Source organism: Geotrypetes seraphini, chromosome 3 (genome assembly GCF_902459505.1).
Source record: "Geotrypetes seraphini chromosome 3, aGeoSer1.1, whole genome shotgun sequence".
Classification (NCBI taxonomy): Eukaryota; Metazoa; Chordata; class Amphibia; order Gymnophiona; family Dermophiidae; genus Geotrypetes; species Geotrypetes seraphini.
In genome coordinates, this window is record NC_047086.1 from 413,394,108 (window position 1) to 413,411,312 (window position 17,205).

Here is a 17,205-nt window from a genome sequence, read left to right on the forward strand (position 1 = left end):
AGGTGGTGGAAATATCCTTTGAAAAACCATTTAAGTGGAGAAAAAAGCCTCAACTAGTTTTATATGCAGACGGCAACCCAATGAGTTTAGCCGTTCTTAATCTGTATCATAGGCAAAAAAAACCCACTACTTCTCTAAATGTGTATAGCACAGTTACTTACCGTAACAGGTGTTATCCAGGGACAGCCGAAGATATTCGATATGTGGGTGATGTCATCCATGGAGCCCCATCGCGGACAGCTTTTGAAGCAAACTTGATTGAAGATCTCAAAGTTTGCTAATTCTGCACCACACATGCGTGTGCCTTCCCGCTCCACTAGAGGGCACATCCCCTCCTCATGGTCTTCAGTTCAGATAGCTAACAAAGAAGCCAATCCAGGGAGGTGGGTGGGTTGCGAGAATATCTGCCTGCTGTCCCTGGATAACACCTGTTACAGTAAGTAACTGTGCTTTATCCCAGGACAAGCAGGCAACATATTCTCGACATGTGGGTGACCTCCAAGCTAACCAGGATGGGATGGTGGGAGAGTTGGCAATTTAGGAGAACAGATTACACAAAACCGACTGGAACTGAGGACCGCCATCGCTCTGACTTTATGCCCCATGACCCAATCCAGCAGCGGGAGACCAGCCTGAGCGTAGCAGAAGGAAATACAAGCAGCCAACCAGTTGGACAAGGTACGCTTGGAAACAGGGCAGCCCAACCGATTGGGATCAAAAGATAGGAAGAGCTGAGGAGTCGTCCAATGAGACTGGGTGCGATGAGAGTGGGGCTTCGGAAAAAACACTGGAAGGATAATGGACTGCTTGGGCAAGAACTTGGGATGAGTACGAAGGACCACCTTGTCATGATGAAATACAGTAAAAGGTGGGTCCACAACCAGCGCTTGTAGCTCACTGACTCTGCGAGCAGACGTGAGAGCAACCAAGAACACCACCTTCCAAGTGAGGTACCTCAGATGAGCCTTATCAATGGGTTCAAACGGAGGTTTCATCAACTGAGCCAGAACCACATTAAGATCCCAAACCACCGGAGGGGGCTTGAATAGAGGATGAACACTGAAGAGGCCCTTCATAAATCGGCAAACCACCAGATGAATGGAGAGCGGTTTCCCATCAAGCGGTTGATGAAAGGCAGCAATCGCACTGAGGTGGATTCGAATAGATGTAGATTTGAGGCCAGACCGAGACAAGTGGAACAGGTAATCCAGCACAGAAGGCAAAGAGGCAGATAGTGGCTCCATGCGGTGCTCAGCCAACCACGCAGTAAATCTGGTCCATTTCTGGGAATAGCATTGTCAAGTGGAGCTCTTCCGAGAGGCCTCGAGAACATCCCTCACCGACTGAGAGAAACCGAAGGAGGGAGGCACGTGGAGAGGAACCAAGCTGTTAAGTGTAGAGACTGCAGATTGGGATGCAACAGCGAACCCCGACTCTGAGACAGCTGAGAAGAAAACACAGGCAGCAGCAGAAGCTCCCTGACACTGAGTTGAAGGAGAAGGGAAAACCACGGCTGCTGGGGCCAGTGAGGAGCTATCAAGATCATAGTGGCGCGAGCTGACTTGAGCTGCACGAGAGTCCTCAAGATCAAAGGAAAAGGAGGGAACACGTAGAGGAACCGGCCCGTCCAATCTAGCAGGAAAGCATCCACCTCGAGACGATCCGGGGAGTAAATCCTGGAACAGAAGCGAGGCAGCTTGTGGTTGAGGGGGGAGGCGAAAAAATTATTGGTGGCATCCCCCATTGAGTAAACACCTGGCGCAGAATCGAGGCATGCAGCGACCACCCGTGAGGCTGGAGAAGACGACTCAACCTGTCCACAAGGCAGTTGTGTTCTCCCTGGATGTAGACCGCTCGAAGGAAGATGTTGTGGCTGATCGCCCACTCCCAGAGCCGAAGAGCCTCCCGACAAAGAGACAGAAACCCGTACTTCCCCGCATGTTCACATAATACATTGCCACCTGGTTGTCCGTGCGCACCAAGACGACCTGATCCTGAAGCAGATGACGAAAGGCGACCAGGGCATTGAAAATGGCCCGAAGCTCCAACAGGTTGATGTGGCACCGATGGTCGGCGCTCGACCAAAGATCCTGGGTCCGGAGGCCGTCAAGGTGAGCCCCCCAGGCATACATGGTGGAGTCCGTTGTGAGGACCTTCTGCGGCGGGGGCACGAGAAAGAGCAAACCTCTCGAAAGATTGGAAAAGCGCAACCACCAGCGGAGTGAACGCCTTAAGGAGGGAGTCACCGTAATGCGCCGAGAGGCAGAATCCCGGTCCTGTCTCCACTGAGACGCCATGGTCCACTGCGGAATGCAGAGGTGAAGCCTGGCGAATGGAGTCACATGAACTGTGGAGGCCATGTGGCCCAACAAGATCATCATCTGTTTGGAGGAGGTCGTGGACTGAAGGGCGACCCTCCGGCACAGGTGGATATGGGCAGTTTGCTGAGACTGAGGCAGGAATGAGCGGAGGCAAACCGTGTCCATCACCGCCCCAATGAACTGCAGAGACTGAGAAGGGTTCAACTGGGACTTTGGAAAGTTGACCTCGAAGCCCAGATTCTGAAGGAAGAAAATAGTCCATTGGGTCGCTGAAATAACCCCCTCACGTGATGGCGCTTTGACAAGCCAGTCGTCAAGGTATGGAAACACCTGAAATCACTGCAACCGCAGGGCCCCCGCCACCACCACTCGCATTTGGTGAACACCCGGGGAGACGAAGCGAGCCCAAACGGGAGGACCCGATATTGCAGGTGAAGGCTCGAGGACGGAGGGGGCCGGCCCGCCCCAACCCAGTCAAAAGGATGGCGCGGGCTTAGCCGTCGCCAGTGCCTGAGGCTTCTGAGGGGCCCTCTGCTGTTGCTGGCACCAAGGAGGCGGCCTGGAAAACGCCGGCATCTACTTCTGGGGGTAGCGCCACGTGGGCAACTTAAATGACTTTGGAGGAGCGGACTTCGCCTTGGTCCGTACCAACGAGCCGAAGGAGCGCTCATGCTTAGAGAGGCGTTTGGTGGCTGCCTCGATAGAGTAAAAGAGTTCGTTGCCCAAGCACGGGAGATTCGCCAGCCGGTCCTGCAGATTCGGGTCCATGTCCACGATGCGGAGCCAAGCCAATCGGCGCATGGCTATTGCAAAAGTGGAGACCCTGGAGGAGAATTCAAGGCATCATATGATGCCTGAAACATATAAAGTCGAATCTGCGACAAGGTATCCAGGAGCCAGCGAAATTCCGCCTGGCAACAGACCGGCAAGTCCTCCAGAAATGAGGGCATAGATTTAATGCATTGTTTGAAGTAGGAGGTGAACGTGAAGTTGTAGTTCAGCACCCTATTGGCCATCATCGAGTTTTGGTAAGGCTCCTGCCAAACTTGTCCATAGTCCGGCTCTCCCGGCCCGGGGGTACAGCCGCATAGACTTGTGAAGGATTAGACAGGGAAGACTCCACCACCAGGGATTGGTGGAAGAGTTGAGCTTTCTCAAAGCCCTTACAGGGGACCATCCGGTACCTGGACTCCATTTTGGACGGAATAGCCGGGATAGCATAAGGAGTCTCCAGATTCCGGAAGAAAGTCTGCTGCAAGACCAGATTCAAAGGTGTCCTGGAATCAGACTGGAGGTCCAATTGCAGCGCCTTGCCCATGTCCAACACAAACTTGGTGAAAGAGGACGGCTTACCCGCAGAAGATCCCACACTCTGTGGGGAAGCCGAGCGAGACTTCAGGGCAGCAGAAAATGAGGGGAATGCATCCCTCGAATACTGCGCTGGGGTATCAGTGTCCACAAGCATGGACAGTGAGGAGGCCCCACTGAGGGAACGAGGAGGAGTCAACGACTGCTTGTGTCGAGGAACCCAGGAAGATGAAGACCTCGGGATCCGAGGAACAGAGAACTGGGCAGCCCGCTCCGATGAGCCCCGGGGAGAAAAAAAAATCGGTCGACCCTGGAGGGAGGCGAGAGTCCTCGACCTCGGTGCTCCGCGGTCCGGAAACTGAGGCGGGAGAAGAGAGGGGTCAGACAGGATGAGGTCCGACGGCTTAATGGACCCCGTAGTGCAGGGACCCGGGGACCGACCTCGCCTCAGGAGAGAGTCCCTGGGCCGCTTCACAGCTCTCCGCCTCGAGGACAAGGCACGTCTCGACCGGTGTTTCGCCCGAGGCTGGGCGGCAGGAGAAGTCCGCTTCGATGGAACCGGCGAGGAATCACTCAAGGACAAGCATCGAGACCGACGCAACTTGCCTTGAGAGTCAGGCTGGTCCGCAACGAGCGAGGTCGAGGCAAGTTGGGCCAAAGCCAAGGAGATCTGCGATGTTAAAATAACCTTAAGCATATCCTCGAACATCGGCACGGAGACCCTAGGGTTCGGAAGAACCGGTGCTCCACTGCACTCCAACGAGGGCGACCTCGATGCAGAGTATTCCCTTAAGTGGAGGCAGGCTTGGAAGTAGGTCTCTTTGAGGCCGGCAGGACTATGCTCGTTGCCTGGGTGGCCAGAGGCTCCGAGGAAGGCTTCTTCAGTAGCTGAGCTGAACCTGGAAGAGGAGACTTACCCGAAGCCGAGGTCTTAGAAGCCGGGGCCCCCGAGAACTTCAAGGCCGAGAGAGATTTGCCCGGGACTGAGGTCTTCGAGGCCGACGTCGAGATCGAGGCCGGGGTCGAGGCGTCACCAGCTTCCATGGCGAAGAGGTCAAGGATCTTTGCCCAACGCCGATGAAGAGCCCGAGGCTGAAGGGTGGCGCAATGAGGACAGGAGTCCGAGGAGTGATCGACATCAAGGCAAAGGATACACCAACGGTGCGGGTCCGTGATAGAGATAACCTGACCGCACTGCGTGCACTTTTTAAACCCAGTGAGAGGCCGGGACATAAGGCAAAGAGAAGGGCCGCGGAGCAGACGAGGCAAAGTGGCCACAAAAAGACCAGGACGCCCCGGTCAGGAAGAACCGAAAACAAAAAAAGATTTTTTTTTTTAATACGAAATTAAAAAAAGAAAATAATAAAAGGCAGAGCACAGTGACTTCAGACTCAAAAACAAGAAACGCCTCCGCGGTGCAAGAAAGGCACAGGATCGCAGAGAAGAGAGACAGGGCTTTCTGGCTCCGCGGAAAACTAAGAACTGAAGACCACGAGGAGGGGACGCGCCCTCTAGTGGAGGGGGAAGGCACACGCATGCGTGGTGCAGCACTAGCAAACTTTGAGATCTTCAATCAAGTTTGCTTGAAAAGCTGTCCGCGACGGGTCTCCGTGGATGACGACACCCACATGTCGAGAATATGCTGCCTGCTTGTCCTGGGATAAGCAATAGTGTGCCCGTGTGATCTTTGCTATATAGGGCACACTATGAGATGTTTAAAAACTAGGTTGTTTGAACACCAGTCAAACATTACCCATAGAAGACAATATGATGTACTTACTCGTCATTGTGGTGAAAAAGAACACTCGTTTGAGGACTTCAAATGCTTTGTACTTGATCATATCCCAGCAATAGCACGTAGAGGAGATGTAAAAACTAAATTATACCAGAGTGAGCAAAGATCAATTTACTTCTTGAATACCATTTGGCCCAATGGCTTAAATCAAAAAATAGAATGGTATGCGTTTTATTAAGTCATGAGCCTTTGCATTTTTGTTTTTTCAATTTTGAGTTTCGGGAGGAAGTGATATCACGATATCAGGAGCTATAAGTCAGGCACCATTGTGGAGCCAAATTGTGGACGGAATAGGAGGGAATTCCCTTAAGCAGCTATTTGCTGGTGAAACAAGTGCCTTGTTGGATTTGGTCATCAGTTCCTTGTCTTCACTTCAATGCCAGAAATGTGACTGTATGAAGATCGTTGCGTTTTTGGATCGCGATCCTGGCTTACATCAACAGCTGTGAAGACAAGTGTAACCTACCTGAAGGTTCTTTTTCCTGTTCCCTGTGCACAGTGGTGAAATATTTTCCTATTTTGAAAGATTACATTTAGAGAAGTAGTGGAGTTTTTTTGCCTATGATACAAATTAAGAACGGCTAAAAAACTCATTGGGTTGCAGTCTGCATATAAAACTAGTTGAGGCTTTTTTCTCCACTTTACTTAAATGGGTTTTCAAAGGATATTTCCACCACTTGGCTTATAACATATTTGCAAAATTTTTTGCTGCAGTTTTTTATCTATTTAGATTGTTATTGCTAGTATTGTTTCTAGAGAGACATTTAAATACCTATGTGGCTTAAATGTTTCATTTGAAAAGAAACTCTGGAATGTGAGGGCATAGAATTAAGTTAAGAGGTGATAGGCTCAGGAGCAATCTAAGGAAATATTTTTTTACAGAACAGGTGGTAGATGCATGGAACAGTCTCCCAGTAGAGGTGGTGGAGACAAAGACTGTGTCTGATTTCAAGAAAGCCTGGAATAGGCATGTGGGATCTCTTAGAGAGAGGAAGAGATAATAGCTACTGTGGATAGGCCACTTGGCCTTTATCTACCATCATGTTTCTATGTAAAGCTGTAATCTGCCTTGTTAAAGGTGGACTACAAATAATAAATTATTTAGAAAACGAATGGTATAAATTGAAGAACTGAGCACATTTGTAATCCGTGTCCTGTATATAACTATTCGATTTAGGATGTCTTGGGGAGGGTTCGACTGCAATTGCAGGAATTTGGAACATGAAGACAGTGCTGGGCAGACTTTTACACTCTATCCCACTAGAGCAGAGTATTGCAAACTGTGCCCGAGAGGCACTGGCGCAGGCTAAGTGCTTATAAGACGTAGGTGCTGGTGAATCTCCTTCAGGATCCCCCACCGAAGTGACGGGTTCAGGGTCGTGGCCAGATGGGCCTCCACACACTTCCGGGTGCCTTCTGGCTGAAATGTTGGTGGGACACAGCACTAGAGAATTACAGGGGTACAAATTTGTCTCTGTCCCCCTTCCATTCCTGCAAGCTCTGCGCCAACACATGGTTTTAGGACGCTGGTGACGCTCCTTCTCTCCCCGCACATGATTTTAAAGTTTGAAGCTTGTCAGACGAGGATAGAGCTTGCAGGGATGGGGACAAATTGTCCCCGTGTCATTCTCTAGCTGGAGTGACAGTAGCGGCCGTCGTGGACTACGTTTTCCTAATCGCGCTACATCTGTTTTGAGCAGAGCAGTTGGACTGTTTCTAGTTTGAGAAGTTGGTTCCTCCTGAGAGCAGAGACTTCCGTCCCTTGGAGGGTCCTCCGTGCTCCTCACCTTCGCACTTGTCGGGCAGCTTCACCCAGTCTCCGTCGTCATGGCGGGCAGAGGCGAGGCGGAAGAAGAGCAAGAGGAAGCCCAGCAACGGACACATGTCTGCGGGCCGCGGCAACCCCGAATCTCCTCAGCGCAGGAAGCGGCTGCCGTCTCGTGCTTCTGACGTCACGGAGAGGACGGGCACGAGGCCCGACGTGTCTAGTCTGCGACGTGACGTCACGGCGGGGGCGGAGCCGGCTGGCGGTTGATGACGAATCGTCGGCGAGGCAAGTACCAGTAGGCGGTTAAAGTTTAAGCAGTGCCTCCGCCGGGTCAGACCATAGGTCCATCCCGCCCAAACAGGTCACGACCTGTCTGAATCACCAGAAGGGGCCCCCTTGCCACCTTGGTTTCCCATCGAAGTCCTAACCCTCCGGTCTTGCACATGCACGACCTGGTGGGCTTTCTATACTTATTACCTGGTTACATCCCAGCACCTCTCTCAGTATCCCACGATCCCTTTATCCCTCAGGAATCCGTCCAATCCCATCGCTTATTGCTGTATTGCTCCTTTGCAAGTGCAGCTGTTCAGAATGCGCCATCATTTACTATGTTATAAGTCATCTGATTGTGCTTTCAATGAATGATTGTAGAGGATGAGGTTCTAATTGAATACCTTTATTATCCCAGGACAAGCAGGCAGCATATTCCCACACATGGGTGACGTCACCGACGGAGCCCCGCAGCGGACAGCCTCGAAAGCATCTTGCTTGAAGATCTCGAGCTTTCGATTGCTGCATCGCGCATGCGCGCGTGCCTTCCCGCCCAAACTAGGGGGCGCATCTCCTGAGAGGATCCTCAGTTCAACGTTTTCCGCGGAGCCGAGAAGACTTGTCGACTTGGTTCCCGTAGCGTTGTGCCTTCTCTTCACCGCGGCTGAGTACTCTTTATTGTTTTCGGTCGCTGTGTTCGTAATTCTAATTCTATTTCTACTTATATTTTATTTCTAAAAAAAAAAAAAAAAAGATACATCTTTTTGTTTTTCTTTAGCGTCGGGTTGGAAGATTGAGGCCTAGGCCTCTCTTCTCCGTTCTCGACACGGACTTTGTCCTATCTATGTCCCGGCCTGTTACCGGGTTTAAAAGGTGTTATCAGTGCGGTAGAACTATTTCCATCACTGTTCCACATAGTCGGTGTATGATCTGTCTCGGGTCGACTCATCGCCCCGAAGATTGTATTCGCTGCCTCACTCTTCAACCTCGTGCTTTTAAACGCCGCTGCGACAGATTTTTGGAGCTTTTTCCTCGTATGGAGCCTGAAAAAGCTGTGGCCTCGGTCGAGGCATCTGTAAAATCCTCGACTCCGGGTCCAACCTCGAGTACTAAAACCTCGACCTCGCCTCCTCGACAGGCCTCGGCCTCGAAGACCTCCGGGTCCTCGGCCTCGAAGGCCTCGACGATGTCCTCGAAGCCTGGATTGGGGGGTAAGTCTCCTGCTTCCTTTTCAGGTACCATCTCTAAGAAGCCGACAGAGTCTACCTCCATTCAGCCTGGGGCCCCAGGTTTGACTCCGTCTTCCAGACCTTCAAAACGTGCTTCCAAGTCCAGGGAATACTCTCGATCGAGGTCGCCCTCCTTGGAACGCACGAGACCTCCTGTGACTCCGAGTCCTTTGGTCTCCGTCCCCATGTTTGAGGATATGCTGAAGTCAATTCTGACTACGCAAATTTCCTCAATAGTGGCTCAGTTGGTACCGGTCTCGACTCTGTCTGCGCAACACCAGCCTGAGCATAAATCGGCACCCTCTCGGCGATCTCCTCGTCGCAGGTCTCGATCCAGGGTTTCCTCGTCAGACTCCTCGTCTGAACATGGAGCTAAACAAGCATTACCTCGATCCAAGCACAGGTCTCGATCTTCGAAGCTTACCTCTACAAAGAGCTCGAAGCATTCTGATATTACTTCTAAAGCTCATACTACCATTGCCTCTTCAATATCGTCGAGGCATTCGAGGTCGAGGTCCTGCTCCTTTATGCGCTCCTTCAGGCAGCTCCTTCATTTAATACAAACTTCACGTTCTTACCCTCTCTCTACGTCATTCTCGTTGGCTCTCCCTTCCTCCTATAGATTGTTTTATTTCATTTTCACCTTATACTTCTTTTTTCTCTTGAACTTTCATAGTTCAGTACTTGATTTCTATAATTTTCCATCCATTACCCCAAATTCCATGTCGTTCATCCCAACTATCTGGGGCCGCCGCCATAACGAACCCATAACTTACAAGCATCAACCCAAACCTCATATAAGGCAACTTATTTCCGTCCCACTTCATTCCCCTTCCAATCCCTGCTTTAACCAACCCCACCACCCCCTGACAATTAATTTTGGCCTCATAAATGTTCGTTCTATAAAAAACAAACATCACCTAATCCACGATATTATTACACAACACAAGCTTCATATCTTATGTCTTACAGAAATCTGGCTAACTCTGGGAGATGATGCTTACATTACTCAGGCCTGTCCACCTAATTATAAAACATTTTTTCAACCCCGTTCCAATAAAAAGGGAGGTGGACTAGCAATTATATATCATGCCTCAATTCCACTCCAGGTCAATACTTCCACCTCCTTTTCTCATTTTCCTATTGAATCTCTTCAATTCTCAACCAAACTCTTCTCCTCTCTTAATTTTCTCCTTATCTATGCACCTCCGCCAATAACTAAAACTTCTCTCTCATCTCTTATCTCCACTATAACTGAATTCAATATTGCATACCCTGAATCTATAATTCTTGGAGACTTTAATATTCATTTCAACTCCCCTAATCACTATAACACTTCCGAACTCTTAACTCTAATTGCTGATTTATCACTGTCTCCTCTCATTCATACGCCCACACATACTGCAGGAAATATTCTAGACATGATCTTATGCCCAACCACAATGACTGATTCTCTCTATAATTTTGATTTCATTCTAGTACCATGGTCAGATCACACCTTAATCACCTGGCAATCTAACATAACAACCCATTCAAACATCATCAAACCGATAAACAATTCTTTTATCAACCGTAATTTAAATACTATAACTCTTCCTGCTATTCAATCCTCCTTTGACTTAAATCTCCATAATTTTTCTTCACTATCTATCACAGAACAATTCTCTAATTGGGAAACTGCTACAAAATCCCTACTAGACTCACTAGCTCCTAAATCTGTCAAACAAAAAAATAAACCAACTCTCAACTCTACATCCAAGAAACACCAACCCTGGTTTAACGAAAACCTGATTCTCCTCCGTCGACAGGTACGGTCAGCTGAAAACAAATGGAGAAAACACCATTATAATAGTGACCTTTTGTCATACAAAGATAAAGCTACACATTACAAAAAAATCATCCAACAAACAAAAAAAGACTATTATTCAAACCTTATCTCCACCACTAGTAACTCATCCACTCTTTTTAGTATTGCACAATCTCTTTCTAAATACTCAAAAAAAAAACTCCCCCCTCCAGATTCTTCTCTACCATCTGCTAAGGAACTATCCCTCTTCTTTGACAACAAAGTCACTACTATCCGAACTCACCTTGGACCTTCTCCTCCAGCTTTTTCGCCTCCTACTAATAATGATTTAACTTTCTTACCTCTCAGCTCCTTCTCTACTTTCAAACTACCGTCCTTAACTCAACTATCTTCTATTTTACAATCTATAAATTCCTCCAACAACTCTATTGAAAGTTTCCCCCCATCTCTTCTCAAAAAATTCTTTTCCTTCTTTGGTCCCTATATAAGGGAAATGATTTCCAAATCTTTTACTGACTGCTGCGTCCCTTCTACATGGAAATCAGCTCTAGTTTTCCCTAAACTTAAACAACACAACTCCGATCCCTCTATACCAAATAACTACCGCCCCATAGCGAATTTGCCATTTATCTCCAAAATTGCTGAAAAAATTATCCATTCTCAATTATCAGAATTTTTTGATCATACACATGCATTACATCCTTATCAGACTGGTTTTCGAACTTCACATTCCACAGAGTTATCATTACTTGGTTTAATTACAACTATACAATACTCTCACGATCACTTAAAATCTGTAATATTAATTTCCCTAGATTTATCAGCAGCCTTTGACACTATCGATCATTCTCTCCTCTTATCTAGATTAGCTGAATGCAACATTACAGGTCATGCTCTCAAATGGTTTACATCCTATTTTCATCAACGTAGCTTTACAGTTCACGCTAAAAATCAAACTTCTTCTCCGATAACTCAAACTTTTGGAGTTCCTCAAGGCTCTATTTTGTCACCATTACTGTTCAATATCTTTCTCTCCCCTCTTCTTTCTCTCGCCCAATCACTGGGATTTTCAATTTTCGCCTATGCCGACGATATACAGTTACTCTTCCCGATAAACACTTCAAACCCATTAGAAATAAAAGATCTAAATACTAAACTAGATATTGTAAGTGATTGGCTTTTTTCTAACAAACTTTCACTAAACATTGATAAATCTTGTGGTATTCTGCTCCCTATCAAAAAATCTGAAACTTTACCTGGAACTGTTTATATCAAATCCACACCTTTAGCAATGGATACTAAAGTAAAACTATTAGGAGTAATTATCGATCAAGATCTTTCCTTTCATGACCACATAAGCTCAATAGTAAAAACCTGTTTCTTTAAATTACGCATTATCCGTTCACTTAGTTCTATTCTAAATAATGATTCAATTAACATCCTCATTCATTCCCTAGTCATTTCACATTTGGATTACTGTAACTCTTTATTAAATGGATTACCTCAAAAAGAACTTCGACGGTTGCAACTTATTCAAAATACAGCAATAAAACTAGTCTACAAAATAGGTAAATATGAACATGTTACCCCTCTTCTCAAAGAATCACATTGGCTCCCAGTCACACATCGCATAACCTACAAAATCTTACTGCTTATCTTCAAAATCAAACAATCACACTTACCTTTATTTCTCGATAAATTATTAATTCCCAAAAGTTCTCCCCGATCCTTACGTTCCACCGATCAAAAACTTCTTTTTGTTCCATCCCTAAAAGAGTCCTACTATACCAGGAAAACTAACTTTTCTATTACTGCCCCAACCTTATGGAATTCTCTCCCTCAATTTCTCCGTGATGAAATTCAGCTACAAAAATTCAAAACCAATCTTAAAACTTTCCTATTCCAAGATGCCTTTACCAAATCCTAATCCTTACTTCATCTATTAATCTTTCAACACTCTCTCGATTCTTATTTTCTTCATTAGGGCATCTCATAACATCATGCACAATTACCCTTCATGTTCTTTCCCTTCCCACTATATCATTTCTTCTAATATCATGTAACTTTTCCCCTCCTCCCCATCTATCCTCACGATCGTGTTTGTCTGTATATGTTTAATATGTTTCCCCTATACTCTTTAATACACTATTAACTCGTTCCTACTCTTCTATTTTAAATTTTTATTGTTAACCGGTCAGATATTTACTTTATGATCGGGATACGAAAAACTAATAAACTTGAAACTTGAACTTGACACCACCTTCGAGGCATTTGTCTCGAGAAAAATCTCCTCTTACTAAACCTCGTACTCCGCGCACTTCTCCGACTCGGAGCCTTAAGCGGAAACATTCAGCCACTCCTCCTCTGACAGGCAGTGGAACATCTTCCATCACTTTACATCTTGAATCTGAGCCCCTATCTCAGTATTCACGCGAGGCTTCTCCATCTTTTTCAGTGACACATCGTTCTCGTTCTCTTTCTCCTGAGGAAGCCTCGACCTCGAAGTCTGCTTCTTTTGCTAAATTTGTCTTCGACATGGGACAGGCTCTTAATATTGATTTACATTCTGATTCAAAATACACGCCTGAATACCTGGCGGATATGGAACTTTCTCATCCTCCTAAGGAGACTTTGCGTCTACCCATGACACCGGTGCTGAAGCAGACGTTTCTACGTAACATGGAGACTCCTTATTCTGTGACAGCTATTCCATCGAAGCTGGAGTCTAGGTATCGTACTGTTCCATGTAAAGGGTTTGAGAAATCTCAACTTTCTCATCAATCCCTAGTGGTGGAATCTTCCCTGAAGAAGGCTCACCCATCTAAGGTGTCTGCAACAGTTCCACCAGGACGCGAAGGGCGAACTATGGACAAGTTTGGGCGCAGACTTTATCAAAATTCTATGATGACAAATAGAATTTTGAATTATAACTATGTCTTTACTTCATATTTTAATCATTTTTTGAAGCAGTTGTCATCTTTTTGCCCAGACTGGCCCAAAGAACGCCTTTCTGAATATAAAAACATTATTCAATCTCTGTCTCAGTTACGTCTATTCATGTTGCAAGCATCTTACGATGCTTTTGAGCTATCCTCCAGAGTCTCGGCATTTGCAGTGGCTATGAGACGTCTTGCATGGCTCAGGATTGTAGATATGGATCCCAACTTACAAGATCGTTTAGCAAACCTGCCGTGTCAAGGTTCTGAGCTCTTTGATGACTCTATTGAAGCAGCTACTAAAAGGCTTTCTGAGCATGAGCGTTCCTTCGCCTCTCTGATTCGTCCGAAACCAAAACCTTCTCTGACTAGAGCTTACAGACCTCCAGCTCGTCGTTACCCCATGAAGTCCACACCGGCTTTTTCTAGGCCTCCACCTAGACGGCCACAACAACAACGTCCTCAAAAGCCTCAGACACCTGCTCCAACCAAAACAGCTCCGTCTTTTTGACGGTCCAGTGATGAGCATTCCAACCTCTTTGCATCCAAATTCCTCCCTACCAATCGGAGGTCGTCTTTCCCTTTTTTCATCTGTCTGGGAAACCATTACATCGGACCTTTGGGTCCTTACGATCATCCGAGAGGGATACTCTCTGCGCCTGCTTCAGGTGCCTCCAGATCACCCTCCAAGAGAGTGTCTTTCCAGTTCCTCGCAACTCCCTCTTCTTCTTCGGGAGGCTCGAGCTCTTCTTCACCTTCGAGCAGTGGAGGAAATTCCTCCTCCCGAACGCAACCAGGGGTTTTATTCCAGATATTTCCTGGTTCCAAAGAAGACGGGGGATTTGCGACCCATTCTGGATCTACGAGCTCTCAACAAATTTCTAGTCAAAGAAAAATTTTGCATGCTTTCTCTCCCGATCCTGTACTCCCTCATGGATCAAGGGGATTGGATGTGCTCACTGGATCTCAAAGAGGCTTATACTCACATTCCTATTCATCCAAATTTTCGCAAATATCTCAGGTTCAAGGTGGGGAACCTTCACCTTCAATACAAGGTTCTTCCATTTGGCCTAGCAACCTCTCCTCGGGTCTTCACCAAGTGTCTGGTTGTGGTAGCCGCGGCTCTTCGAGCCCAGGGATTGCAAGTTTTTCCTTACCTCGACGATTGGCTTATAAAAGCCCCTTCTCTTTCAGGGGTTACGCAAGCGACCCTTCAGACTATTTCTTTTCTTCAAAGTCTGGGGTTTCATATCAACTTCCCAAAATCTCAGTTAGTTCCAACTCAATCGATTCAATTTATTGGGGCGGTGTTGGATTCCATCCGCATGAGAGCTTTTCTTCCTCTCAATCGACAGAATACTCTCTTAAACCTTTGTCATCATGTAACTTCCCTATCAACTATCAAAGCGCGTCAAATGATGGTCCTTCTCGGTCACATGGCATCTACAGTACATGTGACTCCTTTAGCAAGACTACATCTTCGCATCCCTCAGTGGACTCTGGCATCCCAATGGCAGCAAGCTCTAGATCCACCTTCTCGCCATATAACGGTGACGCCTTCTTTAAAGAAGTCTCTCCGCTGGTGGATGCTCTCTTCAAATCTTTCCAGAGGTTTGCTGTTTCACCATCTTCCTCATCAGAAAGTTCTCACAACAGATTCGTCCGAGTACGCATGGGGAGCCCACGTAGATGGTCTCCGTACGCAAGGATTATGGACGGCCACAGATCGTCGATGTCATATCAATCTGTTGGAACTCAGAGCGATATTTCTGGCTCTCAAAGCTTTTCTTCACATCCTTCACGACCAAGTAGTCCTTGTTCGGACGGACAATCAAGTAGCAATGTATTATGTCAACAAACAGGGGGGAACGGGTTCCCATCCTCTGTGTCAGGAAGCTCTGAAGTTGTGGCATTGGGCGATTTCACACAACATCTTTCTTCGAGCCGTTTATATTCAGGGTATTCAGAATTGCCTTGCAGACAAATTGAGTCGTCTGCTTCAACCTCACGAATGGACGATCAACTCCCCCACACTTCGTCAAGTATTCAACCGATGGGGGACTCCTCGGGTGGATCTTTTTGCGTCACCCAACAACTTCAAACTTCCTCTGTTTTGTTCCCGCATCTTCTCCCCTCTTCGTCTCGAGGCGGATGCGTTTCTACTAGACTGGAGGAATCAGTTCCTTTACGCCTTTCCTCCTTTTCCTCTGATTCTCAAAACTCTTGTCAAGTTGAAGTCGGATCATGCCACAATGATTCTCATAGCTCCTCGGTGGCCCCGACAACATTGGTTCTCTCTTCTTCTGCAACTCAGCATCAAGGAACCTCTTCTTCTGCCAGTTTTTCCTTCTCTGCTCACTCAGAGTCAGGGATCCTTACTTCATCCAAACCTGCAGTCTCTTCATTTGACAGCATGGTTCCTTTCCACCTGATGGATTCTGCTGAATTTTCTCAGTCTGTTCAGGATGTTTTTCTGGCTTCCAGAAAACCGTCCACTCGTCAATGTTATAGTCAAAAGTGGACCAGATTTTCTTCTTGGTGTTCCACTCATAATCTTCAGCCAACTTCTTCTTCTTTGGCTTCTGTTTTGGATTATTTACTTCATCTATCCCAGTCGGGTCTCCAATCCACATCTATTAGAGTTCATCTTAGTGCAATTGCTGCTTTTCATCAGCCTTTAGAGGGGAAATCACTCTCGGCACATCCTCTAGTTTCTCGTTTTATGAAAGGTCTTTTTAATCTCCATCCACCGATCAAACCTCCCCCTGTGGTATGGGATCTTAATGTGGTCTTGGCTCAACTGATGAAACCTCCTTTTGAACCTATTGACTTGGCTCATTTTCGATATCTTACTTGGAAAACTGTTTTCTTGATTGCTCTCACTTCAGCTCGTCGAGTTAGTGAGTTACAAGCTTTGGTTTCGGATCCACCTTTTACTGTTTTTCACCATGACAAGGTGGTGCTCCGTACACATCCCAAATTCTTACCTAAGGTAGTGTCTGATTTTCATATCAATCAATCTATTGTTCTACCCGTATTTTTTCCTAAGCCACATTCTCACCCTGGTGAGGCGGCTTTGCATACTTTGGATTGTAAACGTACGTTGGCTTTCTATCTTCAACGTACTCAACCTCACAGAAGTTCTCCTCAACTTTTTATTTCTTTTGATCCAAATAGATTGGGTCATCCCGTTTCGAAGCGTACTATCTCCAACTGGTTGGCTGCGTGTATTTCTTTCTGTTATGCTCAGGCTGGTCTTCCTCTACAGAGTCGAGTAACGGGCCATAAAGTCAGGGCTATGGCGGCTTCGGTTGCTTTCCTCAGATCAACTCCTATTGAGGAAATTTGTAAAGCTGCCACTTGGTCCTCGGTTCACACTTTTACTTCTCATTATTGTCTGGATACTTTATCCAGGAGGGATGGCCATTTTGGCCAATCTGTGTTACAGAATCTTTTTTCTTAAATTGCCAACTTCCCTCCTCCCTTTTGATTTAGCTTGGAGGTCACCCATGTGTGGGAATATGCTGCCTGCTTGTCCTGGGATAAAGCACAGTTACTTACCGTAACAGGTGTTATCCAGGGACAGCAGGCAGATATTCCCACAACCCTCCCACCTCCCCTGGTTGGCTTCTTAGCTTGGTATCTGAACTGAGGATCCTCTCAGGAGATGCGCCCCCTAGTTTGGGCGGGAAGGCACGCGCGCATGCGCGATGCAGCAATCGAAAGCTCGAGATCTTCAAGCAAGATGCTTTCGAGGCTGTCCGCTGCGGG

The 17,205-nt window shown here is 46.9% G+C and overlaps 1 protein-coding gene across 2 annotated transcripts in view; it reads right to left on the reverse strand.

The window, feature by feature from the left end:
* Positions 1–7,362, reverse strand: part of GNMT (glycine N-methyltransferase) — a 195,817-nt gene extending 188,455 nt beyond the window's left edge. The window contains exon 1 of one of the 2 annotated variants that reach the window (XM_033938861.1): positions 7,212–7,362. In XM_033938861.1, the coding sequence (XP_033794752.1) occupies positions 7,212–7,308 (97 nt within the window). In that variant the 5' untranslated portion in view covers positions 7,309–7,362. Of the gene's footprint in view, positions 1–5,409; positions 5,432–7,211 lie in introns of those variants that run through there. The other variant, XM_033938862.1, reaches the window with a different exon arrangement.
* Between the last annotated feature and the right edge of the window lie 9,843 nt (positions 7,363–17,205).